The sequence below is a fragment of the Melozone crissalis genome, unplaced genomic scaffold (assembly GCF_028551555.1).
Source record: "Melozone crissalis strain CALT ecotype California unplaced genomic scaffold, PUWL_Pcris_2 ptg000012l_1, whole genome shotgun sequence".
Classification (NCBI taxonomy): Eukaryota; Metazoa; Chordata; class Aves; order Passeriformes; family Passerellidae; genus Melozone; species Melozone crissalis.
The window spans coordinates 1,557,554-1,584,257 of record NW_026535790.1 but is presented as its reverse complement, the minus strand read 5'-3'; the positions used below and the strand labels follow the sequence as shown (position 1 = coordinate 1,584,257).

At 60.0% G+C, this 26,704-nt stretch overlaps 1 protein-coding gene across 1 annotated transcript in view; it reads right to left on the bottom strand.

Moving 5' to 3' along the window:
* The window catches only part of PPL (periplakin), a 28,996-nt gene extending 15,781 nt beyond the window's left edge, over positions 1-13,215 (bottom strand). The window contains exons 1-7 of the mRNA XM_054271026.1: positions 13,105-13,215; positions 4,055-4,154; positions 2,921-3,075; positions 1,624-1,744; positions 981-1,106; positions 651-692; positions 25-186 (exon numbers count right to left, since the gene is read on the bottom strand). Of these exons, the coding sequence (XP_054127001.1) occupies positions 25-186; positions 651-692; positions 981-1,106; positions 1,624-1,744; positions 2,921-3,075; positions 4,055-4,154; positions 13,105-13,166 (768 nt within the window). The 5' untranslated portion in view covers positions 13,167-13,215. The remainder of the gene's footprint in view (positions 1-24; positions 187-650; positions 693-980; positions 1,107-1,623; positions 1,745-2,920; positions 3,076-4,054; positions 4,155-13,104) is intronic.
* Positions 13,216-26,704: the final 13,489 nt, after the last annotated feature.

Sequence of the window (26,704 nt, the reverse complement as noted above, 5' to 3'; positions counted from 1 at the left end):
CCTCTGCCCAGGCCAGGCTCAGACCTCGTACTGGCGGCGCCGGCTGGGGTAGTCCAGGTTGTGGTCGCTCCAGTCGTAATGGGTCCTGTCCTTGGCCTGCTGATCCAGCCAGTAGAGCTTGTTGGTGCAGCGCTGCATGTAATCCTGCAGCGAGTGCAGGTCCTGCTGCCGCTGCTGCGAGCCGGCCTGCGGAGGGACACACGGACAGCTCAGCCTAGAGCTCCTCCCTGTGCCTCCCCAGGGCCACCCCACCAGGGACCCCTCCCTGTGCATCTCACAGGGCCACCCCAACCAGGGACCCCTCCAGGAGGGGATCCCAGAGCCACCCCAACAGAGGAACCATCCAGGAGGGGATCCCAGAGCCACCTCAATCAGGGACCCCTCCAGGAGTCACCTCCCAGGGCCACCCCAATGAGGGAACCCTCCAGGAGGAGATCCCAGGGCCACCCCAACCAGGGACCCCTCCAGGAGGGGATCCCAGGGCCACCCCAACAGAGGAACCCTCCAGGAGGGGATCCCAAAGCCACCCCAATGAGGGAACCCTCCAGGAGGAGAACCCAGGGCCACCCCAACAAGGAACCCCCCCAGGGCCACCCCAGTGAGGGACCCCTCCAGGAGGGTTCTTCCCCCAGGGTCCCAGGGGCTCTTACCAGCAGCTTCTGGTATTTGGCTTGGAAGTCGCTCATGCTTTCCTGAAGGAGGAGCAAGGCAAGGGTTAGGAGGGGTGGCTGGAGACACTTGGGTTGCTCTGATGGGGGTTTAAGGGTGCAGGGGGATGTGGGTTTAGGCTGGAAGGGGATGTGGTTTATGGGATTTGCTGCACTGTAAAGCCAGAGCTGGCGTGCAGTGCTGGGCTCTCAGGCTGGGAGGGGATCTGGGCACCCACCCAAACCTGCTGTAGCCCGCTGGATGGTGGGACAGGGACACCCTCCCCTTCATCCAGGGCTCAGGGCAGCAGGGAGAGGGGCAGGAGAGCTGACCTTGCTTCCTTCCTTGACAATGTGGGGCCCGATGGCCATGACCTCGTTGTGGAAGATGTTGTGCTCCTCTACTTGGCTGTTGACCAGCGGCAGGTCAGTCCCAAAGCCTTTGCTGCTCAGAGCATCCTGGGGTGCACAGGAGTTGGGGTTAGCAATGGGGGAGTGAGGAAAGGCTGCCAAGACCTAGGAAACTTCTCTTGGAGTTGCCCTGGAGCTGGGCTTGGATGGGCTCCAGTGGCTGCAGTGCAGGGATGCCCCAGGAGAGTGTGGGTGAAATCAGCTGTGCTGGAGGGCAGCCATGGGAAAACCAGTTTGGGGGGTTAAATAAACCCTTCCCTGGCTGGAGGAGTGCAGGGAGTGGGATAGAATGAAAAGTAAAGGCTATGGAGTAGAGCCTAAAGCAGGTGGTGACTGAGGATGCTGAGACCAGGAGTGGTGCCACCTCGAGCACTGACTCCTGGTGCCACAGCAGCCAGCCTTGTCCCACCAGCTCTGCCCCTCCCCTGCCACCCAGCTCTTTGCAGCTCCCACTGTGGAGCTGCCCAGAAGCTTTCCAAGAGCCAGGATGGCTCCATGGGGAGCTGCAGGAGTCCCTGCCCAGCTGGTGCAGCTGGCCAGGCAGTGGCACTGGTGGCCCCTGTACCTGTTTCTCCTCGATCACTGTTGACCAGTTGACCTGGGGCTCGATGTGCTGCAGGGGGAAGTTGTAGATCTGCTCGTGTTTCACTTTCAGGTTTGCCACACGCTCCTTCAGCTGCCGGATGCTGCAAGAAGGGAAAGGTGAGGGTGGAATCAGGATGTGGGCATGGCTGGCATTGGCATTGCTGGGTGTAGCTGATCCTCTCCAGGCCCCCTGGATGGTGGCTGTGCTTGGGGAGAGCCCAGGTGGGCTGGCAGCAGCTGGGCTGTGCAGTGGGCAGGGAGAGGGCACCCCCTGTGCTCTGCCCTCTGCCAGGGCACTGGGGCAATGTGGGACACAGGGGGCAGGTGCCACCTTGCCAGGCTGCCATCATCTCACACTCCCTGTGCCCAGGGTGGTGTGGATCACACACCCTAACAGGAGCTTGTAGCAGACTCCATAGAACTGGCCAAGGCTCTGTGGAGGGCTGAGATTTAACAGTAGGAACTGCTGAGTTGTGATGAGACAGCAAAATAAGCTCCTGTCTTCTACCCCTCACCCCATAGCTTATCTCTGTAACCCCATAGGTCACTTTTCCCCTAACCCTTACTATTGGGCAAGGTTGGATCCCCCTATACCCTAAAAAAAGGGGCTGATTTAGCCCATTTGGGAGAAGAAGAGCTGTCACTGGAACCTTCACAGACCCCTCAATAAACCATCACTGTGGAACCGCCAGGACCTCTCCTTCTCCTCTCTCTCCTCTGCTTCTGCCCCAGCCAAAGGCACCCTAGTGAGCAAGCAAAGAGCTGGAATCCTAAGAGAGCTGAGAATCACTAAAGAGCTAAAATCACTAAGCTTGCTAAGGGTAGCCTGTGTCTATGAGCTGACTGGGCATTCAGCACTCTGTCTCCCAGAGAGACTGAGTTATTGGGATAGGACTGCTTTGCTCAGGGTTAAGCCCAATCTGGGGGCTGGAGGCTTGGGGGGAGACTGACACCCCCCCTTCCTTTTCAGGAGCTGGCATGCAGAGCAGCCCGTGGTGACCCCCACCCTGCATTCAGCCACTATCTCGACAAATTTTGAACTTTTTTCCCACCTAAAATGGTTTCATAGTCTGAGAATTATGATACATTTTTTTACAAGGAATTTTTTAAATCTTTGTTGGAGTTAAGAAAGTTAAGGACTTAGGTCTTTTTCTTCCCTTATCAATATTGCAATGAAATTGATAAATAAAGACCAACTCTTTAGCTCAGCAGAGCCCCTGGAGAGGCCTCCCCTCACCCAGGGACTCTGGGGACAGTGGCCCATGCGTGTCACTCACTCTTCTGTGATCATGTCCCCCTGGGGGTGCTTCATGTGCCGGGCCACGGCCGCGTCCCCGTCCAGCACGTAGAGCAGCTTGTCAGACTCAGAGAGTTTCTGTGCTGTCAGCTCCTTGTACTGTGCCAGCTGGCACGACTTGATCTTGTGCAGGTCCTGCATGGTGGGGACAGGAGGAAGGGTCACCTCTGGGTGCCAGGAGGTCATCCCAGCCCGCTCTCCCCTGGCACTGGAGAGGAGCAGGAGCTCTGCTGTCTCCCACCCACCTGGGATGGATTTTACTTTCCCCTCTCCTGTCACAGGATCATGGAATGGTTTGGGTTGGAAGGGACCTTAAAGACCATCCAGCTCTAACTCCTTACCATGGGCAGGGACACCTTGCACTTGACAAGGTCACTCTAATCTCACCTGCTGGGGGAGGGCTGGGGAGCTGCATCACCTTGGGATGCATCCTTTGGGATCAGGAGGGTGGCTCAGGCCTTTGGGATCAGGAGGGTGGCTGAGGCCTTTGGGATCAGGAGGGTGGCTGAGGCCTTTGGGATCAGGAGGGTGGCTCAGGCCTTTGGGGTGAGGAGGGTGGCTCAGGCCTTTGGGATCAGGAGGGTGGCTCAGGCCTTTGGGGTGAGGAGGGTGGCTGAGGCCTTTGGGATCAGGAGGGTGGCTCAGGCCTTTGGGATCAGGAGGGTGGCTGAGGCCTTTGGGATCAGGAGGGTGGCTGAGGCCTTTGGGATCAGGAGGGTGGCTCAGGCCTTTGGGGTGAGGAGGATGGCTCAGGCCTTTGGGATGGAGGGTGGCTCAGGCCTTTGGGATCAGGAGGGTGGCTCAGGCCTCCTCATCCTCAGCTCCCTGCTGGATGCACACCCCACTCTGCACAGTCCTGCCCTCCTGGGCAGGGGGGAATTTTGGGGGGCCCTGTAGCCTGGAACACCCTCCCACCCTCTTCCCACGAGCGGGGGGACCCCAATAACCCTTGAATGACCCTTGCAGATCATCACAATCCAGGTGCCAGTGAGGGCTGGGCAGCACCCACACGTGCCCAGGAGAGGAGGGGAGAGCCCGGGCAGTGCCAGGGGCTGGGGCAGGGGGCAGAGGGGCTCAGGGAGGAGCTGTGGCTGCGGGACCGTGCCCTGCTTACATTCTGCATTCGGGAGTCGGTCTCCACGATGTTTTTCTCCACCTGGTCAGCATTTTTCTGCAGGCGCTCGATGAGCTCGGTCAGCTCTTTGCTGGAGATGCTGGAGACAGAAGGGGGGCTCAGGTCACCCTCGGGGGCGGGCACGGCTGCCGGGGGTGACCCGAGGGTGGCCGGGGGCCAGCGGGGCCTGCCAGGCTCTGCAGCTGTGTGTGAGTCACTGCTGCCTTCCAGCTCTGGCCAAAATACCGAGCCAGGGGGCCGGGAGGGGGCGGCTGGAAACGGGAGCGGGGCCTGAGCCTCCCTCGGCCTCGGAGCAGGGAGAGGATCACAGAATATCCTCAGCTGGAAGGGGCTCACAAGGAGCATCAGCCCCTAGCCCTGCACTGACACCCCAACAATCCCACCCTGGGCCTAAGAAGGGGGATCCAGTGTGGAAATAGAGGAGCTGGAGCAGCAGGGAGCCCCCATGCCCACAGGGAGCCCCTTGGAGGGTGTTGGCCATGGGCAGCCCCTGCTGCAGCCCTGCTCTGCCCCTCTGTGCTCAGAGTTTCCCTCTCTATTCACACTTTAAACCCACACAGGGCATGGGATCACGCACGTTGCATCTCCTGCAGTGCAGGGCACTGGTTTTGCTGCCAGGGTGACACTGGCCAGGCTGGCAGGGTGCAGGGCCAGCCCAAATTCCCATCCCAGTGCAGGGACAGCGGGGCTGGAGCAGAGCAGAACAGCCCGTGACGCAGGCTCTGCATTGCTGGGCTTATTTTAAACATTTCATCCCGTGTCTGTCACTGTGGCTGCAGGGAGAGGCTGCACATGCCAGGAGCCTGTGCCAGGCACTGCCCAGCTCTCCCAGCCCTGACCAGGGGCACGAGCAGGGTGTGCCCCCCAAATCCCTGCAGCCAGAGGCTGCTGGCAAGGCTGGGGTGTCCCAGCTGTGCTGCTTTGCCATCTGGGCTGGCTCAGTGCAGTCCCAGCCACCTTCATATGAGCCTTAATGAGCTCGTCATGAGGTGGCAGAAGGAATCTTTATGTGGCACTTGGAAGTGTCAACTGCTGCTGGAGAGGATGAGCGGGGCTTGCTGGGGGAGCAGCAGCACCCCAGCAGTGCTGGCTCATGGCACAGAGAGTTCCTGCATCCCCAGGCAGAACCATGGGATTGTGAAGGTTGGAAAACCCTCCAAGCACATCGAGTCCAACCATTCCCCCAGCGCTGCCAAGGCCACCACTGACCGGTGTCCCCAAGTGCCACATCCACGCAGCTTGTAAATCCCTCCAGGAACAGTGAGCCTGGGCAGCTGTGCCCATGCCTGGCCATTCCATGAAGGAATATTCCCAATATCCAACCTAAACCTCCCATGGCACAACTTGAGGCTGTTTCCCCTTGTTCTGTTCCCTGGGAGCAGAGCCCGACCCCCCCAGCTGTCCCCTCCTGTCAGGAGCTGTGCAGAACCACAGGGTCCCCCCTGAGCCTCCTTTTCTCCAGGCTGAGCCCCTTCCCAGCTCCCTCAGCCCCTCCTGGTGCTCCTGACCCTTCCCTGGATCCCCTATAGCCCCTCAGTGTTGGGAGGGCTCAGAACTGCCCCAGGATTGGGGCTGCAGCTCCCCCAGGACTCTGGTGCTGAATTTCAGGACCTGTTCCTGCCTGCCCCATATGCTGTCGCTTCAGTGCAGCAGAACAAACCCAAACCCCAGCTCTGGGCTTGTTCCTCCCTACCTCAAACCTGCCCCAGGCTGCAGGAGCCTTGTGGCATCCAGAAGAGTTCACACTTCCCTGGGAAGTTCTGCTATGGGCATGGTTTACACTGATTTTTTTCTTTTTATAGAAGCTGCATCATCAGGATGGTACTCAGAGGTTTGTGCCTGTCCCTGTGCCTGCTGCCTGCCTGGCACCTCCTGCACCAGCAGCAATGAGCCCAGAGGGCATTTCTGGGCCCAGGAGACAAGGAAGGGGTCACTGGGAGGTGTAGCTGCAATAATTCCAAGGGTTATTCTCATTCTGTGCTCAGTAATCACAGCTGGAGGGTGCACAGGGAGATGGGGTGTGGGTGGCTGCTCCTGCTTCAGTGGTAGAAGCAGCTCCTCCAAATCCACTTGGGGGTTTCTTCCAACCTTCACCATCCCACAGAAAGCAGGGCAGGAGTCAGGTGGGATCGGTGGTTTGGATCACTGACTGAAGTGTGCTGCACGTGTTTGGGTCTCTTTGGGTGATGGTTGCTCAGAGCTGGCAGCTCCTGCACCCTGGCAGAGCCTGAGGCCACCAAGGAGCCTTCCTCACCCTCACCCTGCTCTGGAGCCACCTGAGCCAGGGGGGTGAGAGAGGTTCATCACCCAGCTTGGGGTGCTCTCTGTGAGGGCTGGGGTGGCACTGAGCTGGGCAGTCCTGGGCAGGCACTGAGCTGGGCACAGCTGGCAGCTCCTGCTGGCTCCTCTCCCTGGCCCTGCCTTGGGCTCAGGGACCCCAGCAAGTCCAAGGATGGATCTTCAGGGTTTCAGCATGGATGTGAAAACCATCCTAAAACACAGCAGAAGTCTGAGCTTTTTCTAGTTCTACCTCTGACTGAAACCTCTAAACTGCAGGCAGGAAATAAACCCAAGGCAGGGGTTTTTGGGTGCATGGCTGTGGCTCAGGCTGACCTGGAGAGCTGAGCCTGGAGCCCCGGCCCAGCCTTGTGCTCACTTTGCATCACAAAACTGATCTCAGGTGCTGGAAGCAGTGAGGGTAACACCCAGCCCTGAGCCTCCCCTCACTGCCCAGCTGGGGTGGGTGAGGATGAGCCCCTGCTCCCCTTCTCTCCTCTCTCAGCCTGGAGCACAAACTCTCCTCATCCCTGTGCCCTGCCACCCCTTCCCAAGCTGGGAGTGCTGCCCTTGGACCCCCTCCTGCCCTCAGTGACTGCCAGGGCTGGGACAGAGTCACCCTCCAGCCCCTGGCACTGGGAACAGCGACAGTGACAGTGACGGTGACAGTGACAGTGACATCCCGTCTCCATCAGGGCAGGATGGAGCAGGGGAGGGCAGAGAAGGGAGGTGATGGTGATCCAGAACCTGCAGTGTCTGGGTGAGCAGGGCCAGGAAATGCAGCCCTGCTCAGAGCAGGCAAGGACATGCTGGAGGTGATGTGGGCTTGGCTGGGCTCTCCTGGCACACCAGAGGAGCTGTTTGCTCCCTGCTCCTCTGTGGTTTGTGTGAGAGTCACAGCTGAGGCTGTGGGACAGGGAACTCTCATAAATACTCCCATGGGAGCTGCAGCTCAAACTGCAGCTTTGGGGAGCTGCTGCTGTGCTCCCCATCCTGCCCTGAGCTCAGCTCTGCTCCCCATCCTGCCCTGAGCTCAGCTCTGCTCCCCCAGCCACTGCAGGGATAACAAGTGGGCAGGAATAAACAGAAATAAGAGAGAATGGGAACCCCTCATGGGAGATCTCTGTTATTTGTGTATTTATTTCTCCACACTTGTCACTTTGGTGCCACTTCATCAACCAGCTTGGACATCACTGATGTGAGAACATCAGGCCTGTTAATTACCATCAGGCCTGTTAATTACCCATTGTCCCTACCACAGCTGGGGCTGCGTGGATAAACCAGAGGAGGAGCACAGCCCCTGCATCCAGCTGGATGTCAAACAGGGAAAGCTGAAGCCTGGCTGGAGTCTCCATGCCAGAGGATGGAGGAGTTTGGCTTCATCTGCTGCAAGGGGGAAGATGCTGGAGTGCCAGGACAAGGAGGAATGGCTCCCACTGCCAGAGGGCAGGGATGGATGGGATATTGGGAAGGGTGGGCAGGCCCTGGCACAGGGTGCCCAGAGCAGCTGTGGCTGCCCCTGGACCCCTGGCAGTGCCCAAGGCCAGGCTGGGCAGGGCTTGGAGAAGCCTGGCACAGTGGAAGGCATCCTTGCCCATGGCAGGGGTGGGATGAGATGAGCTTGAAGCTCCTTTACAACCCAATGCACTCCATGATTCCGTGCAGGAGAAGCACAAATGGATGGGCAAAGCAGTGAGGGAGCCTTGGCTGTCCCAGGAAAAGTGGGTGGGTGGGATTGGGAGGATGTGGCTCCTTTGGGAAGCTGCAGGGAGAGCCATGGATGCATCCAGGGAAGACAAAGGGATGCCAGGGCCCAAAATCAGCCTGGGGGGATGGCTGGAGCATGGAGCAGAGCAGGACTTGGCCAGAGCCCAGCTGGGATGGGCAGAACACACGAGACTGAGCAGAGCCAGGAGTGAAGTGCCCAGGGCACAGCCCCTGTGGGGCTGCAGCACAGGGGGAATGCAGAGAGCTCTGCTGGAATAGATAAGGCTTTGTTTGAGAGATGGAAAAAAAAATAAATAAAAACCTGGAAAAACTGGCTTTGCCATTTCTGGAGAACTTTAACATTCTCTGGTCAGGGAGGAAAAAATGATCTCTCATGGAAAGCTGTGCTCAGCACAAGAGTTGATTTTTGTCAGTGGCATTGCCTGGCTGGGGTGAAGGACCCCAGATCATTCCCATGGGGAATGGGAGCTGGTTTTGGGGTTTCTCCCAGCTGGGGAACCAGGAGGAAGCAGCTTCATCCATGTACCACAGTTCTGCCCTCAAGACCTTGCTTTCAGAGGGGTTCAGGTGTTTCTGAAGGCTTAGGGAGGATTTTTAGGATTCAGGTTTTTCTTTCTTCTGTTTTCTTATAGTTTTGGTGATTTTTCTTAATATTTTAGTTGGGATATTTTTATTAAGAGAGGTTCTCAACAGACAAATATGATGATAATTATTGTAATGTGAAAACTTTGCTGCTAAAAACTGGACTTTTCCTCTATTCCTTTTTCCTTTTCTCTTCTCATTAGGTTGCACCCTCAGTGGTAAGAGCAGGTTTTGGAGCAAACCTCCCAGAGATCAGCTTCTCCAGGATGTGCAAAGGCCTTGTGCTTGCTGGCAGGTGGTAGAAAATCCCTTTGATTTCTCAAGTTTCCTTTTTCCAAACAAGGAGGTTGTTTCCTTAATCCCTCCAAGGGAGGATGTTCAGACACTCCTGAGTTTTGGCAGCTCCAGCTGACTGAGTTCCCTGGGAATGCGCCTGCTGGGAATTTGCCCCATGAGCCTGATCCCTGCTGGGAGGGTTGTGGGAAGGGATCCCCTGCTCAGGGGTGCTGCTCTCCTGTCAGGAACCCTTCCCATCCCTTCTCCAGGTGGGATGGCTTGGCAGGGCATGGAGAGCTGATGGCTCTGATCCCACCCCTGGCATGGACAATGAGCACAGCAGGCAGTGCCCACCCTCTGCTGCTCAATTCCATCCCATTCACTGTCCATGCACAGAGATTTCACAGAAAGCTCTCCCAGGTCAGCCCTGCTGCTGGAGGAATTAAACTGAATGAACCCTCCAGAAGGCCACAGAGCTCTAAATGTCCTTAAAGCTCCCCCAGCCACAGCTCCCATGCACGAAACTCCCTCCTGCTGCTTTTAATGACCCTGGAGTGAGGCTGTGGCACAAGGGCTGGGCTCTGGCTGCGGTGATTCAGGTTTGGGAGAGATTAGGATCGGGCTGAAAACTCAGAGCAGGCTGTGTCAGGCTGCCCACGGCAGGGTGAGGCTGGACAGCAGAGCTGCTGTGCTCAGCCCAGCCAGTTCCAGGGGTATTTATCTTCCCTGGGAGCAATGGTGATATTTCTGTAATCTGCATGGAAATGAGCGCAGGAACGGGGCGGGCAAAGGGAGCTGGCTCCGCCCTCAGCCTGAGCAGCTCCTGACTCACCTGCTGACTCCAGCCCTTCCAAACAGCCTCTGGAAATGGGGCCAGCCCTGCAGGCAGAGCTGTCCCAGTGCCTGCACCCCCTCACCTGGGCACTGACACTGCTGAGGGTCCCCAGGGCTGGGAGTGCTCCCACCCTGAGGACCCCGAGGATGAACAACCTTCCTGCTGGCAGGAGGGAGAGTTCCAGCAGCAGCCGGGAAGGCTGAGCTGGTTTTTATCATAAAATGATCAAATGGTTTAAATTAGATGGGCAGGGACAGCTTTCACTGTCCCAGGGTGCTCCAAGCTCCATCCAGCACCTCCCTCACCTCCTCCTGCCTGCCCAGCCTGGACTACCAAAGAAGAAGAAGCAGCCAACCTCCTGTGTTCTAAGCATGGCAAGGGTTTGAGGAACATGGTGTGGACGGAGACTGGTGATTTTCCCCACACTGTGGCTCTGTTCAAGGCTTTGCCTTCCCTTCCAGGGACACACATCCATGTAACAACACTGGGCACAGCTGAATTCCCAGGGCCTTCCCGTGCTCAGGGATGAGAGCAGAGTGAAGCAGGCAAGTCCATGAGACAAAAGAGATGAGAAGACAAAAGAGATGTCACCATCATCCTCCAGGATCCCCAGCCAAGGCAGGAGATGCCCAGGGCTGGATGGGGATGGCTCCTGAGCCTGGAGGCCAGGCAGATCCCAGAGCTGCAGTAGATATTCCTGAGGAGAGACCTGGACCCTGGTGCTGCTGGATCTTGAGGGCCACTTTGGGGTTGGGACAGGTGGCTGTCACATCCAGAGTTGTTGATGGAGAGGGTGCAGCTCCTGGTGCCAGTGCTGTTCATGGAGCTGTTCCCATCCTGGGCTTTGTCCCGAGGCTGAGGAAGCCACCAAGGCTCCCGGGGCTCCCGGGGCTGGCAGGACACGCTCGGTGCCCCTCTCTCTCTCTTCTCTCTCTCGCCAAACCGGTGCCGGTTCTCGGCCCGTCCCTCGGTGCTTTGAAGGCTCCGTGCCGGGCACCGCGCCCTGCCCAAGGCGCAGCCCCGCCGATCCGGCCGCGCTCCCGCGGTGTCGAAATCGCGGTCCCCGCTGCCGGCGGGGGCGGGAGGCTGATTTGGGGAGGGTTGCTCTGTTTTCCTGGCAGCAGAGCGGGGCGGGAGCCGCCTGGCAGTGCCTGGAGCAGGGGACGGGGCAGCAGTTCCTCGCTGCTTCTTCGCAATCCTCCTGCAGCGAGTTGTTCAACCGGTCGGGCGCCGGCTTCCCCATCTCGATGGTGGGGCTGTTTCCACACGGTGGGAGTGTTCCCTGGATTCACAGATGTTTGTAAACTCCGAGGCAGGAATTAACAAATTGGGGCTAATAAGCACAGCTCTCCCCGAGGTGTGCACGGACAGCCGGGGCGCAGGGAGGGAGGGAGGGAGGGAGGGAGGCTGGCCCCGGGCACAGCCCTGCCCTGCTTCCCCAGCCACCACCAGCCAGAAAAACAGAGGTTCCAGCCTGGCCCGCAGCCTGCGGAGGTGCTCTGGCACCTGCCCAGGGCCGCTGGGCTGCAGGCAGGGAGGAGGAGGAGGAGGAGGGAAGCGCCTTCCTTCCTTCCTTCCTGCTCCGATCCATCCCCGGCGGATGGAGAGGGCTCGGGGTACCCGGGGCTGGGGTGCAGCGAGGGGACCCGGGCACAGCCTCACGGGGGGCACCCGGGCACAGCCCCACGGTGGGACCCGGGCACAGCCCCACGGTGGGGCACAGTGCAGTCTGTCTCCTCCTTCTCCACAGCCTCCTGACAGTGCTGTGACACCACAACTCTGTCTCCTCCTGCTCCCGAGGTCCCGAGCTGCCATCCCATCCCTGCTGGGGGCTTTCTCACTTTCGAGCCCCCGAAGCTCAGAACTGCGCCTGGGCATTGGCACCATCCTCACCCGGGGGACGCCGCGGCCGCCAGGGAGGTGCGGAGCCTCCAGGGCTCGGTGCCAGCCCCGTGTGCCAGGATGGGCAGCACAGCGTGCCCAGGGAGCCTGGGCGGCCCTGCCGAGCCGGCCGGGGGAACCTTCCCGGGGCTGGAGCTCAGCAGTGCCCGGTGCCAGGGCAGCAGCGGGCAGAGCGGGCAGAGGCTCCCCTGGCACGGAACCCCTGCCACGGGCACAGCCCCGCTCCGTGGGCAGGGAGCAGCCAGGGATCCCCTGCTCGGGAAATGCCGGCGCCTGCTGGGCTGTCTGGTTCCTCTCTGGGTGCTCGGAGGTCCCTCAGCCCCAAGAGCTCCCCAGCTCCCTTCCCAAAGGAGGATTTGGGAGGGGGCGGCTGCTCGGGCTCCACCAGCCGGGACTGGTGCCGATGGAGAGGGATGGGAGGGGATGAACGGACACGGGCTGGGATGGTGAGTCCTTGAATCACTCAGAATCCTGGAGCGCTCCACATGCTCCACAGCCCCTGCTGCTCCTCTGGGAAACACAGGGCGCGTTTCTGATTAATCCCAACATCCACCTCTGTGGAAACACATCCCGGCGCAGGCAGGGGCTGGGGACTGTCCACCGCCCAGCCCAGAGAGGCTGAGCCCTCCTGCGCAGGGATTTTTACACCTTTTCCCTTTTATCAGTGACCTTTCACAGGGCGCATTCAACATCCTGCTTTTCTTTCTTTCTTTCTTTCTTTTTTTTTTTTTTTTTTTTTTAACCAACCAGTACAAGCGAAACGCGTCCCCACCCCGTCAGAGGGAGCCGAGGAAACGACGATGGACCGAATCCTTGGTCCGGAGGGAACAGGGGCCAAGGTGGAGAACAACCAGACTATTTTCCCTAAGATCTGACGCAGCACACACCTGGCAAGGGAAGAAACCTGCTCGGCGGAGCTGCTGCCATGGGAGGGGAGCTGGGATAGACAATCCCTGTGCCCACAGCCGGGGCAGGAGATGGACCCAGCTCGGGGAGGAGCTGGCACCGCACGGGGGGGGCAAACACCGCAGTGCCCATTCGGCTCTCAGGGCTCCACCAGCACCCAGAGCGTGCCCGCACCTCGAGGGTGTGGGAACACTCCAGGGCTCCTCTCCTCGGGGGTGCCCACACTTTAGAGTGTCCACACCTCGGTGGTGCCCACACCTCGGTGGTGCCCACACCTCCGGGGGCACCCACTCCTGGGGAGGTGCCGACACTTGGGGGTTCCACACCTAGGGGGTTGTCACACTCGAGGGTGTCCACACATGGAGGGATTCCCACACCTGAGGGGGTTCCCACTCCTCGGGGGGCTCCCACTCCTCGGGGGGATCAGCTCCGCCGAGCGGGGCGGATGCTGCGGGACGGGATCCCCGGGATCCCCTCTGCCCGTCCCGGGAGGAGCGGGGCTTCCCGGGGCCGGCTCACTCACCTCTTCTTCTGCACGGAGGGGCTGTATTTCCCTTTGTTGCGTTTCCTGAAGAGCGAGTGCATCGCGTCCCCGCACGGCGCCCGCCGCGCTCCTCCTGCCCGTCCCCGCCGCCGCCCGCAGCCTCTGCGCCGCCACCGGGCCGGGCCCCGCCGGGAGGCGGGACGGGGCAGCACCGCCTCTGCCTCCTCCTGCCCCCTCCTGCCTCCTCCTGCTCCTCCCGCCGTGCCCCTCCCAGCCCGCAGCATCCTCCCCTGGCTTTGGGGGCGCCCCTGGGAGGGTCCCGGCAGGGTTGAGCCCCCCCAGTTGTGCAGGGCCAGGCACGGGCCCGGGATGGGCACAGGGAGCAGTCAAGGGGGGCTGCGGCTCCTCCCGGGAGGTTTCTGTGTTTGGGGATGAGCGGTGCTGGGAGCGTCCCTGCTCCTTCAGTGACATCGGCACTGCCGGGACAGCGCCGGTCCTTTCACACTGAGGGGATGGAGGGGGTCCAGAACAGAGCTGGGAAGGGAATAGAGCACCAGGAGGGGCTGAGGGAGCTGGGAAGGGGCTCAGCCTGGAGAAAAGGAGGCTCAGGGGGGACCTCGTGGCTCTGCACAGCTCCTGACAGGAGGGGACAGCCGGGGGGGTCAGGCTCTGCTCCCAGGGAACAGGGACAGGACAAGGGGGAAATGGCCTCAAATTGTGCCAGGAAGGTTCAGATTGGATACTGGGAAATCTTCACTGAAAGGGTGGCCAGGCCCTGGCCCAGCTGTCGGGGCTGTGGTGGGGTCCCCATCCCTGGGGGATTCAAAGCCTTCTGGATGTGGCACTTGGGGTCAGGGTCAGTGTCAAATATGACAGTGCCGGGGGAGTGGTTGGACTTGATGATCTGACAGATCTGCTCCGACCTCGAGGTCTCCATAAGGCACGGAGATGCCTCCCCCAGGCCCCCCGCAGCCTAAGAGGTTTTGCTCACACATGCACACAGCAGTCAGCAATTAGGACCAGCTCTGGCCTTTTTATCCCGGGATTTTGTGCCCATGCGGGATTAAAGCCCTGATTGTAGCTTCCCCACCAGCCCCAAATCCTCTGTTCTGGGGGCAAGTCAGTGCACGCCGTGACCTATTGATCCCGATCCCTGCGTGTGCCGGATCCGGGGCGCCCTTAAAGAGCTCCGAGCGCTGCGGCCCCGGGCACTCCCGGCCGGGGCAGCGGGGAGGCGGCGGGGCCGGCAGCCACAGCGCCAGGCAAGTGCGGCTTCGCGTCTCTGTGTGTCCGTCTGTCTGTCCGTGTTGCTCAGTGTGTGTTTGTGGCGGTCCCTCCATCCCATTCTGCCGTGGTTTGTGCTCCTGGCTCATTTAGGAAGTGAGAGCTGTTCCCCTGTTGGCTCTGGCACTGCTGCCTGGCTGTGCCATCCCCTGAGCTGTGAGGAACCCTCAGCCCGAGCCCCACAGAGCCCTGAGCCCCCCGGGCCGGGCTGTCACCCCACACAGCAGCTCTTGGTGTGCCCCATCCAGCCAAGCTGCTTTGCTGCTTGGCCAGCGGGGATGGGTTTAAAGCCCTCCTGGGGCCCAGGGTTGTGCTGCAGGTGGATCAGCTGGGGCTGGGGGCGGCAGGGTCCTGCTGGCATTGAGCTCAGGGCTGTCACTGGGTGCTGGGTGTGCTGTGTGAGGCTGGAGCAGCCCCCGAGAGCCAGAGCCGGGGCTGGGCCTCACCCTGGCCTGGCTGGGGCCGTCTCTGGGCTGTCCCTGCTGCCAGCCATGGCACCAGCTCCACCTGAACCATCACTGGGGTGTGAATTGCTCTCCATGGTGCCCAGCTTCTGTTCTTACACCAAATAGATCATGAGGATCCCCTGAGAAGGAACTGTTCATGTGATCCCCAGAGCCCATTATCCCCTGGGATCCCTGGCACTGCCTGGAGCCTGGCACCCTCAGTGCCTGCCATGGCCTCAGTGCCAGCCGTGCTGAGGAGCACACGGCGTTGCCCTGGTGTTTGGGAGGAGGGTTTTGCCGGTGCTGCGGTTCTTTTGGAGGCTGTGAGCATCCCTGTGCATCCCCCCCTCCCTGCAGCCCCACAGAGAGGAGCGGAGAGGAGAAACCCAGCCCGGCTGCTTTTGCTTCACTGCGTGAAATCCTGCACGTCTTTACTCAGCTCTGGAAACACTTTGTGCTTTTTGTGCTTTGGGATCCCCCCCATCTCTAGCAGCAGCATCTTCTAGATGTTCAAAGGACTGATTGCTGCTCTTAAAGCTTCCAGAGCCATCCCAGAGCCCCCGTTCTTGACCCTGTGGGAAGGTGAGCAGAGGTTTAGGGATGAACTGCCTCTGCCTACCAGGGGGTTTGCTTTCCATCTCCTCCTGTGCCAGTTCTGCAGTCTTAATCCTCCTAATCTCCCCACATCTCTGGCATGGCTCATTTTTGTGTGCAAATGCCCTTGAGAGCAGCAAAATTGCAGCTGCTGGGTGAAACACCAGGCGGAGAGAAACCCCGGTGTAGTGGAAAACTCTGTCTTATGTAAACTGCCCAGGCACTCTGCCTTTGCCTTGGCTTGGGATCAGAGGCACTGCACACCCTCTGTGCACAGGGTGCTTTTGGGGACCTGGGGCCCTGTGCTTTGGGGGTGCTGGCAGCTCTTCTCTAGCTCTGGTGCCTGCCCAGAGCACGGCACAGCCCGTGCTGGGGTTCTCTCCTCGGCTGGGCTCTGCCAGGGTTGGTTTTGCAGCGTTTATTTTGCAAATGAGCCTCTGGGTGGCTTTGCCACTGCAGCTGCTCCCTGCTGTGCTCCGTGCCATCCCCTCTGCTGCTGCTGGTGTCCAGGTGTCCAGGTATCCATGTGTCCAGACAGCCATGTATCCAGGTGTCCTGGTATCCAGGTGTCCAGGTGTCCAAGTGTCCAGGTGTCCAGCCCAGGTGCCACCGGCTCCTTGGAGCCTCCTGAGCCTGGGGCAGTGGGGCTGTCCTGCCAGCCTGGCCCCTGCCATGCCCCACGAGCGGCCCCACGAGCTGCCCCAGGTGTGGCTGGTGGGAGGATGCCGAGCCCCAGGGTGCTGCACCCACCCAGATGAGTTCCCTTGGCTCCTTCCCAGCCCTGGAAACACCCACGGAGCTCCTTGCACGGGGCCGAGCCCCTCGACAGAGGCAGCAATGTGGCAATATTGACTTAACCTGGGGAAGAATCTCCTGAGCTGCTGCTGCTGCTGCGGGAGGGGAGCACGTTTTATGCAACGAGATGACATTTTGCTGGCAAGCCCTGCTCTGGCATCCCACACCCTGCTCCACCCTGTGCCAGCCCCAGCACCCGGCCCAGGCCGACCCTGCTGCCCAGGGCACAGCATGGGCATCAGCCTGGGGGTCTCACTCCCTGCTGAGGGTCCCAATCCCTGCTCAGGGTCCCAATGCCTGCTCAGGGTCCCAATGCCTGCTCAGGGTCTCACTCCCTGCTCAGGGTCTCACTCCCTGCTGACACCTGAGCCATGGCCTTGGTCACCCCCCTGTGCCCACCATCCCACCCCACTCAGCTCATTGTAGTTTGGGATGGCACCAGAGCTGGGTGGGTGATGCCAGCATTAGGGTGGTGCCATCCCCTTCCCCATGGCCCCAAAGGCACCGTGGCACTGTCCCTGGTTCTGGGGACCCATCAGAGCAGAGGAGGCAAGCATGGAGATGATCAGCCCTGGCAGTGCTCCTCAATGAGCAATTTCCAGATTTCACTTCTGATGGAGGGGAGGGGGGGTTGAGGCAAAACAACTTGGAAATCTCTTCCAAAAGCTCGACGGAACACAAACAGCAGTAGATGAGCCAAAATCTCATTTATTCTCTGGGTGGGGAGTTTGTGGCAGCCCCAGGAGGGCCCAGCTGAGCTGCCGGCCCCCACGGCAGGGATTGGGGTGGGGAGGGAGTTCCTGCTCCTCGGCAGGAAAGCAGGGCACTGAAACACTGAGACACTGAAACACTGAAACACCTCCGTGCTTCCTCCTGGCGGCTCCCACGTGCGCAGGAATGCGGCCGTGCCCGTTCCTGACTGCTCCCGAGCCGGCCGAAACCTCCCCCAGCTCCGTTTGGGGCTGTTGGCTCTGAAATCAGCGTCCAGCGCGGCTGCTCCGGCCCCAGCCCCTGCCCCTGCCGGCCTCGAGGGCTTTGGGTGGCTCTGGTGGGACCTGGTGGCTCAAAGGAGCGGGCTCAGGGCTCCTCAAGGTGTAAGGAAGAAATAGGATAAAACAAGTGCATCGCTGCCGATGCTGAAGGATGGGAGAGCTCCTGTCGCAGCAGGGAAGTGCTGCACTCTTTCTGCTGCACTCTTTCTGCTGCACTTGCTGCTTTGAGCCCAAGTGCCATCAAGGGACTCAATACTGAGCAAACACCAAGCGAAAGCGGGCGCAGGCAGCCAAGCAAAACAAAGGCTGAGAGAGGCCGGTGCTCTGACTCATTTGGCATGGAAATGCAGCACGGAATAAATTGAGTTTGGCTCTTCCTCCTCCTCCTCCCGGCACAGAGGTACAGAGCAGGAGGGCTGCGTTGTCACCGTGCTGGGTGGCTTTGGGTGCTGTGCACACAGCAGGCACTGGGGACATCTGCCCCAAACTGGGGGGAAAAAAGGGGGAGAGGGGGACACAGCCACCCTGGCAGGTGCCTGTCCTGTGTCCCCAGCCATGAGTTTGGAATGGCACTGAGCAATGCACAGCTGGGCTGGATGGTGAGGTCAGAATGTGCATCCGAGACAGCAGCAGCTTCTCTGGGTCCTTATTCTCCTGTCTCATGAAGGGCTGGGGTCCCAGACCCCCAGTGGGGACACACAGGTGTCATCATCATCATCATCATCATCATCATTGAATCATTGTGCAGTGATTTGGGTTGGAAGGGACTTAGAGCTCATCCAGTCCCCCCCTGCCAAGGCAGGGACACCTTCCACTAGACCAGGTTGCTCCAAGCCCCATCCAGCCTGGTCCTGAACATTTCCAGGGGCGCCCAGAGCTCCTCTGTGTCCCCTGTGCCCCTCGGTGGCACGGTGCTGCAGCCCTGAGCCCTGATCCTGGCTGGGACCACTCTGTCACAGCCCCCCAGAACACATCGAGAGGCAGAAAAAAGGTCAGGGCTTCACTGCAGCCTTTGGCCTGTGATGTAAAGAGTGGGAATTTCCGGGGTGTAATGTTTGCATCTCTATAAATATGCAGTGGAGCGCGCCCAGGGGCAGCTGCCTGCGATGGGCGAGGGCGATAATGAACGCCCCGCTTCCTCCAGCGCGGGGAGAAGGGCAGGGCAGGGCCGGTGATTCACGGCCCCGGGGATGCTGTGACCCCCAGGGCTGCGGGGACAGGGGACACATCCCTGGGGAGCCGCGGGAGGGCGGGGAGAGGATGCCCCAGCGCTGCGGGACCGGTGGCACCGGGGCGGGCACGGGGCGGCCCCGCCGCTGTGTCCAGCCGGGCTCTGTCCTGCCCCGAGCGGGGGTGACACCGCCTCAGACAATCCCGAGCGGCGAGATGGGAGAGGCCGGCCCTGCCCCGAGCCCGCCCGCTCCCCGCGGTTTCGGCAAACCCAGGGCCCGTCCTGTCCCGGCGGCACAAACCAGTCCCGGCACCCACACCCGGCACCGCCCGGGCCCGCCTGGCACAGCCCCGGCACCGCTGGGCTGCGGAGGGCATGCACCCCAAACACCCCCAAACCCACCCTGGGGTGCCCCGATGGATGGGGGTGCTGGGCTGAGCCCCAAAGCAGAGCTGCTCACAGGAGTGGGGTGGTGACAGACTGGTGGCGCTGCCCTGTGCCTCCTCAGGGGACCTGTCACCGGCCGGGAGGGACAGGTGAGCAGGGTTTTGGCACGGCACATCCTGCACAGTCACTCGCAAAGGATGCGAGCGGGATCGGCCTCAATTCCCCGCCTTGGCCCGGCAGCAGCGCCCTGGGGCAGCACCCCGGGCACGGCCCGGCCTCGGGGCCCTCCCTGCTCTTGGTCACAGCATGGGTGACAGGGCTGGGGCGGCTGTGCTGCCCCAGGGAGCCGGGTGTCCCCATCGGTGTCACACGGGCGCCCTGAGCTCCCTGCCCTGGCAGCCGCGGGATGGGGAGCAGGGGCTGCACACACAGGGCACCCCCAAAGGAACAATGCCAGCATACACAGGGCACCCCGCAGGAGCTGTGCCAGCACAGACAGGGCACCCCCAAGGAGCAGCGGCAGACTGGGCACCCCACAGGAGCAGGGCCAGCAGAGACAGGGCACCCATCCCTGCTGCTCAGAGCTCTCCTCTGCTGGTCCTCACATGTCCCACCCTGAAGCAGTGACACAAAGCTGTGCCAGGGCAGGTTTAGGTTGAAGATCAGGAAAGGTTCTTCCCCCAGAGGGTGCTGGCACTGCCCAGGCTCCCCAGGGAATGGGCACAGCCCCGGGGCTGCCAAAGCTCCAGGAGAGCTTGGACAGCGCTGCCAGGGATGCCCAGGGTGGGATTGTTGGGGTGTCTGTGCAGGGACAGGGGCTGGGCTGGATGATCCCACTCAGGATATTCCATGATTTCCTGTCCCAGCACTACCTGGAGCTGGGGGGAGCGATGAGCACAGGACCTGGCCCTGGGGAGGCTGGTGCCATTCCCAGGCCATGCTGGACACAGACAGAAGCATTTCATAATCCCCAGGTCTCACCTAATCCCCAGGTCCCAGCCACCCCCGGCTGCTGCCCTGGGATCAAAACTGGTGGGGAGAGGGAGAAATGAAATACACAAAATGCAGTGGCTTGGTGCTCATTCGGGACTTTTCCATCGCCCTGAATCAGGGCCTGTCCGTCCATCCTGCTGTCTGTCCAGCCTGCTGTCCACCCATCCCACCCACAGCTGGATGTGGACAAGCATGACTGCCTGGCTGTGGCTTCATTGCTCTGGGATAATTCACATTCCAGGATAATTCCCCACTTCAAACAGTTTCCATCTGCCCACCAGCGCTCACTCCCAGGGCTTTCCTTATAGTCTAAAGGATAATTTGGTTGCTGGGGTAGGATCAGAAGATTTTAAACAGGAGGGGAAAATATCCAAATGCAAGGCTTGTGCCCCATATTAAATAATATGCTTATATATATATCATATTTTATTTATATAAAATATTAGCATGCAGAGGCTGGGGAAGGGGGGAGCCCTGAGTGCTGCCACAGCCCAGGCTTAGAGCAGGTCAGAGTCACCTACAATTGTCTGTAAATAGTTTGTGGTCCAGGTTAACCATGGATCACAATCATCATTAATAATTATAACCATCATTAATGATTACAGCAATCACCAGCAGCCACTACAGGTGCAGGGTGAAGGGGGGGGGGGAGCCTGAAGGGGTCCTTGTGCCAAAATGAACGCTCGGATTATGGAATCAGGGTGGGCAGGGAGAGTCGACGGCGGCACACGGGTGATGGGACACTTTGCTGGCTGCCGTGGGGGTCCCGTGGTCGCCGTGGCTCCCTCCCAGCCCAGGTGTGGCCCAGCCCCGCTGGTTGGAATCAGTCACACCGCGGGTCCCTCTGTCCCGCAGTGCTGCTCTGTCCCTCTGTCCCGCTCTGTCGCTCTGTCGCTCTGTCCGGCAGGGTTTATCTGGGGGCCGGCAGAGGGGCGATCACATGCTCGCTCGCCCGCCAGGCCGGGATTAGGTGCAGCCGCTGCGGCGGGGAGCGGTGCCAGGGAGCGGCGGTGCCCGGGAGCGGCGGTGCCCGGGAGCGGCGGTTCCCGGGAGCTGTGGCCGTGGCCCCGCAGCCGCGGCACTGGGAGCCCATGGCCCCGGGCAGCGGGAGCCGCCCGCGGCTGCCCCCATGATGAACCTGCTGCAGCCCCCCGGCCGGGCCCTGGAGCGCTTCGATGGGCTCTCCCTCATTTACTGGTGAGCGGGATGCGCCCCGGGACCGGGATCCCGGGACCGGCACCGGGAACGGGAAAGGGGGCGAGCATCCTCCGAGCCTTGGATCCGCTCTGCAGGGATGGCCTTGGGGAGGATGCTGGGCTCGGTGACCCCGCGGCTCTTGGCGGAGTTGCTTTGATTGGGTTCATTTTCGGGGTTGCTTTGATTGGGTTCATTTTCGGTCCGTGCGGGGCAGGGTCGGTGGGGGTCCCGCGGCACCGCAGGGGCAGCGCTCAGGTGAGGCCGGGAGCAGCCCGGGCTGCCAAAGGGGATCGATTTTCCAGGCAGCACCAGGGGAGCGCCCCCAGCCCCGGGAGCAGCTGTGGCGCTGCTGCAGCCGCAGTTCTGCTGCGGGCTGTCCCCTCCGGCAGGAGCTCCCAGCAGGGCCCGGTGCCGGAGCCGGGAGCGGAGCGGGCCCGGAGGGGACGGGAGGTGACGGCGGCCGCGGATGTCTGCTCTATGTAGGGCACGGAGAGCGCGGCCGTGCCCGGGCCAGGGTTCAGAGCGTGCGGCTTTAGCCGATTAGCTGGGGGTCAGTGGGCCGGAGCCAGCGCCGGCCTGGGCCCCGCCGGGCTCCGGGACCACCGTGGGTTCGGCGGAGCCTTGCTCGGGACCTGGCTGGAGCTGGGCTCCCCCCAGCCGGGACCGCGGCCGGGGCACGCTGGGGGCGGCTGGGGCCGGTCCGTGCCGTGCCGGACACGATGCACCTGCGGCTGAAGTAGGTCAGGTGAGCCAGGGCTGGGGCTGCGCTCCCGCCGTGCCCGCGGGATGGGCAGGGCAGCAGCCCGGGGTCACCGACACCCAGCCGGGCCTTGGGAGGCGGTGCTGGGGCCGCTCTGCTGCTTTTGGGGGCGGAAAGGGCAGAATCAGTGTAGGTCGGAAGGAGGAGGTGCAGGACAGGCGTGGCTGTGTCGGGGCAGCGCTGTCGGGCGGGGGCTGATGCTGTGGGGCCGTGGGGTGGGTTTGGGGCCCCTGGCCATCCCAGCTCCACAGGGCGGCTGAGCCCTGGTGCCCTGCGAGGCAGAAATGCTCAAATCCCATTTTCCACCTCACGTGGAATTTGGAATGCTAAAATGTTGGGTCGAGCCGTCCCTCAGCTTTGCCCACTGAGCCGTGTTTGGTTTGGGAGGAGAAGGGTGGTCGGGGGGAGCGTCCCCCACATGTGGCGGTGCCAGATGTGCTGGCTGGTGTCCGTCTGTCCGCCGGCCCCGCCGGGACGCGGTGAGGATGGCGAGCAGATGGCGGGGAGATAACACCTCCCGGGCCTCCGACAGGGATGACCCCGCTCTGCCGCTGATTAAAAGATTAATTTTGGAGTTTGAAATAGGAATTTGATAAATAAACGGCGAGCCCTCGGCCGCATCAGGGCGGGGGCGGCGGCGGCCGCGGCCAGAGCAGCGGCTCATCCCTCATTCCCCATCCTTCATCCCTCGTTCCTCATCCCTCATTCTCCATCCCTCATTCCTCATCCCTCGTTCCTCATTCCCCATCCTTCATCCCTCGTCCCTCATCCCTCGTTCCTCATCCCTCATCCTTCATCCCCCATCCCTTGTCCCTCATTCCCCATCCCTCCTCCCTCGTCCCTCCCAGTGGTGATACCAATGGTTCTCCTGCAGCTGGAAGCTCCAAGCCAGTTTTGCAGTGCTGGTTTCTGTGCAGGAGCTCGGCCAGAGCCAGCAGGAGCTCAGATACCTCCAACAGCCCCGAGGGGGTCACCGGGGCCGGGCAGGGCTCAGGGCCCGACCAGCTTTGTGTGCTCGGGGGGTTTGGATCCGAGACTGGCCTGCACTTCCAGCAATCCTCTTGGAATGATCATTGCTGCCTGTTTGTGGCCTGTGCCAGGGCCTGGATTGGAGCAGGGGGGTGTTTGCAGCTCAAGGATGGCTCAAAGCTCTTCCCAAGAGCTGCACTTCCAGTTCAACATGCTCTGAAATCTTCCCTAAAAATATGTGATTTTCCCGTCTTTCCATACCCAGCCATTTCCCTCACCTCTCTCTTTACATCTGTATTTTTAGGGATTCACTTCAGTGATTTCCTGCTGGGCTTCTCAGGAATTCTCCCGTTGGTGTGGGGTGGACAGGGGGTGGCCAGGCCAGCAGAGCAGGTCCTGCAGCCCCCACCAGCCCCTGTTAATAAGTTTATAACCAGTGCAATCCCACAGGCCAGGGGATTTAGGCAGGCAGGATGATTTATAATCCTGTTAACCCTTCACAGCAGTTGACACCCAAAGAGGGGCCATGGGACCAGTCCCCCAGCAGAGCAGCAGATCACCCACCAAGGGGAGGAGGAGGAGGAGAAAGGCTTCCTCAGGGGAGAGATGTTAATGCTAGCACACCTTGGAGCTGCTGTGGTGGAAATGAAGGCCCTGTTTGAGCTTTCCCCTGTGTTTGTGTTAATCCCCATCTCAGGGGTACATCCAAGGGTTGGGCTGGAGCAGATGTTGGGGGATGTTCAGCTCAGCTGGGCTCTGGCATAAATGCCTTTCCTAAAAACTTCTGGGCACACCAAGCCTGACCTCCCTTCTACCTTAAGCAATCTCTCCTAATTGCTGCAAGACAGGTTGAATTGATAATTCAGAATTGCAGAGGTTCTTTTTGCCTTTTCCCAACCAAAACCTTTTGGAACAGCACAGGAAGAGCTGTGTGTTGATGCCCATTGGAAGAGAGCTGTAACCCTTGCTGTGGTTTAACCAAGCCCCAGCAGTGTCCAGGAGCAGCTCTGCCAGGCAGGTGCCCACGCACTGAGCATCTTCTCCTGGGCAGGAAGAACCTCCAGAAATGCTCCACCACTCTTGGCCTGATGCATAATTGTCAGTGGCATCAGGTTCCTCCTGCAAGTCCCTCTCTCCCTGGGGTGTAGGGGATGGGCAGCAGGGATCTGATTTGACTTTCAGACAGTAGAGGTTCATTGGGATGAGACCCTCGTGCTGCAGAAATCCACAGTCTGAGAAGGGTGATGGAAATAGGGATGGAGTTTAGGGGAGGGAGACACAAGGGGCTGAAGAGCAGGAAAGCCTGGCCAGCAGTGAGGTGGATCTCTGTCTGCCCGAGGTCTCTGTGGCTGGTGCAGTGTCCTGGGAGAAGGGGATTTTCCTCCCTGAGGAGTGAGAACGTGCCTCAGCCTCAGGGGAGCCACTCTCCTCCAACAGAAGGAGGAACAAGCACTGAGAACAGCCCAGCCACCAGATACTCCTCACTCTGCATCGTCAGGCTGGGCTTGGGAGGGAGTGAGGTGACACCAGCAGGAGTGGGGAGGGTGAAACGCCCCCAGGAGCCCCCTGTGACCTCTGAGGGGTCAGGGGAAGGGACTGAAGGAGCTCTGGGGCCCACAGGGTCCCTGGGAGGAGGAAAGAGCCCGGGATGTGGGGAGAGGGTTGGCAGCCCTGCCCATGGGGATGGGGACCACAGGCTTGGAGGAGCAGTGTCACCCCCCAGGGCAGGCTGCAGCCTCTGCCACCCTCTGCCCACCTGCAGGTGGTGCCCAGGGAGATGCTGAGCCCAGGGCTGGGATGGGAGCACAGGATTGCCCATCCCTGAGTGCTCCCTGTGGGACCTGCCTGTTCCATCGCCACAATTTTGGCACTGTGGTTCCCTTGGGCGCAAGTTACTGCTGAGGTGGTTCCAGCTGGACATGAGTGGAAAACTTTGGGAACAATCAGCCTTTGGAATCCCTTCCCAGGGACGTGGTGCATCCCCCAGTGCTGGATACTTCCAAGGCTCAGCTGGGCAGGGTGCTGGGCTGTCTTGCCTAGATTGTACTTTTGACAAGAAGGGTTGCACCAAGTGCTCCTCCAGGTCCCTTCCACCCCGGTGTTCCATGACTGTTTGTTCCCTCTTCTGTTCAGACTTGTCTGTGAGCATCTCTGATCTCCTGAGCTCATCTGAAGTGACTCCATGGGTGTTATTGTGAGAACACCGTGGGCTGCACCGTGGGCAGCTCCTTCCCAGCTCCTTCCCAGCTGATTGGGTTTTTGATTTATCCCCAACGCTTTGTAGCTGATCCTGCAAGCAGCACAGTTGCAATTTTCCAATTTCTAATCAGATGGAGAAACCTCTGCAGCCTACACTGGTTTTGTTGTGTCATGAAGTGAGCTCACCCAATAATGATCCCGAGCTCCTGCTGCTGCCACGGGTGGGAGGATGGCAGAGACCGTGACCCAGTGCCCTGCTGGGGTGAGCCCTCCCACCTCTGCCTCCTTAATGCTGCTTTCCGGTGCCAAAAGGCCTCAGACAGATCTCACTTCCACTGCAGGATGTCTTTCCACCTCTAATCCCCACCCACACAAACCTGCTTGGACTCTGCTCCTCTGCTCAGCCGGGCACAGAGGCTCCCTGCGGGCTCGGGGTGCTGCTGTCAGCATGGCCTCCCCTTTTCCCCTTTTCCCCTTTTCCCCTTTTCCCCTTTTCCCCTTTTCCCCTTTTCCCCTTCCCCTTTTCCCCTTCCCCTTTTCTCCTTCCCCTCTTCACCTTTTCCCCTTCCCCTTTTTCCTCTTTTCCTCTTTTCCCCTCTTCCCCTTTTCCCCTATTCCCCTTCTCCTTTTTCCCCTTTGTCCCCTTTTCCCTTTTCCCCTTTTCCCCCTTTCCCCTTTTCCCCTTTTCCCCTTTTTCCTTCCCCTTTTTCCTTCCCCTTTTCCCCTTCCCCATCCCTGTGCCTGTGCCTGGCCAGTCTCAGGATCTTCCCTGGGGCTGTCCCTTTGTGGTTTGATGTGGTGCTGGGGGGATCTCTGGGATCACCCAGGGATGCTGCTGTGGGATCCCCACGGGGTCTGGCCATGCCTGGCCTCAGCTGCTCCCCTCTCCTGGTTCCTGGCTTTAGCCTCAATGCTGGGGCTGGAATAGCTGAGATAATTCAGATCAATTCAGATTAATAATGGAGATGATGGTTCCATTTCTTGTAGGGCCTCAACATGGCCTGGACATGACCCCATGTCTTGGTTCAGGACAATTTTTGGGCCCAGCTAGATATGGAACACAGTGACATTTTGGGCTGTGAGGGGCTGTGTGGCTGTGGGGAACCCCCTGAGCCCTAAGTTTCAAAGGAAATGTGTTTCATGGGAGAGGAGCCTGGGGTGATGCCTCCCATGGGATTTGCATTTGCTGCTGGACACGTTGCCCGTGCCATGCCAACCCTGTCCAACAGTGCCACCAAACCCATCACTGCCCTCATGCTCCAGCTCTTCCCAGCTCTGTTTGTTCCTTGACACAGGTACACCTGAGTTCTTTTTACCATAACTTTACTGTTGGTTGTGCTTGTTTCAGCCATTCTCTTCCCCTCTTCTCTTGCTGAAACCCAAACCCATGTCCACCACCTTCTCCACTGCTTTCTCTTGGCTCTGGTTCCTGTGCCTCTCCCTGCGCTCCCAGTTTCACTCTCCCACACTTTCCTCTTTATTCTCTCCCAGAAAAATACACTGGAAATGCACCTGACTTGTGCTGACCCAGCATTTTTAACTCTGTGCTGCTGCTCCAAGACTCATTCTGATTCTATTTACAGTTTCACCCGCCCCTGCTTATAAATGGTACTGTTAAGTAAAGCTGACTTACACAGTTTCACTCAACTTCTATTAAAAATATATTTTCCAAGCAAAAGTAATTTTTCCATTGGGAAAAAACCCCAATTTTTCCATGAGTTTTAAACCCATTTTTCTAGCAGTCAATGAAAAAGTGGACAACAAGTGAAACATGTTTATCTGCTGTCCAGCCCCATGGGGCATCAATTCTCACTTCAATTATTCTTAATTCTTCTATTCTCTCTTTTAAAAA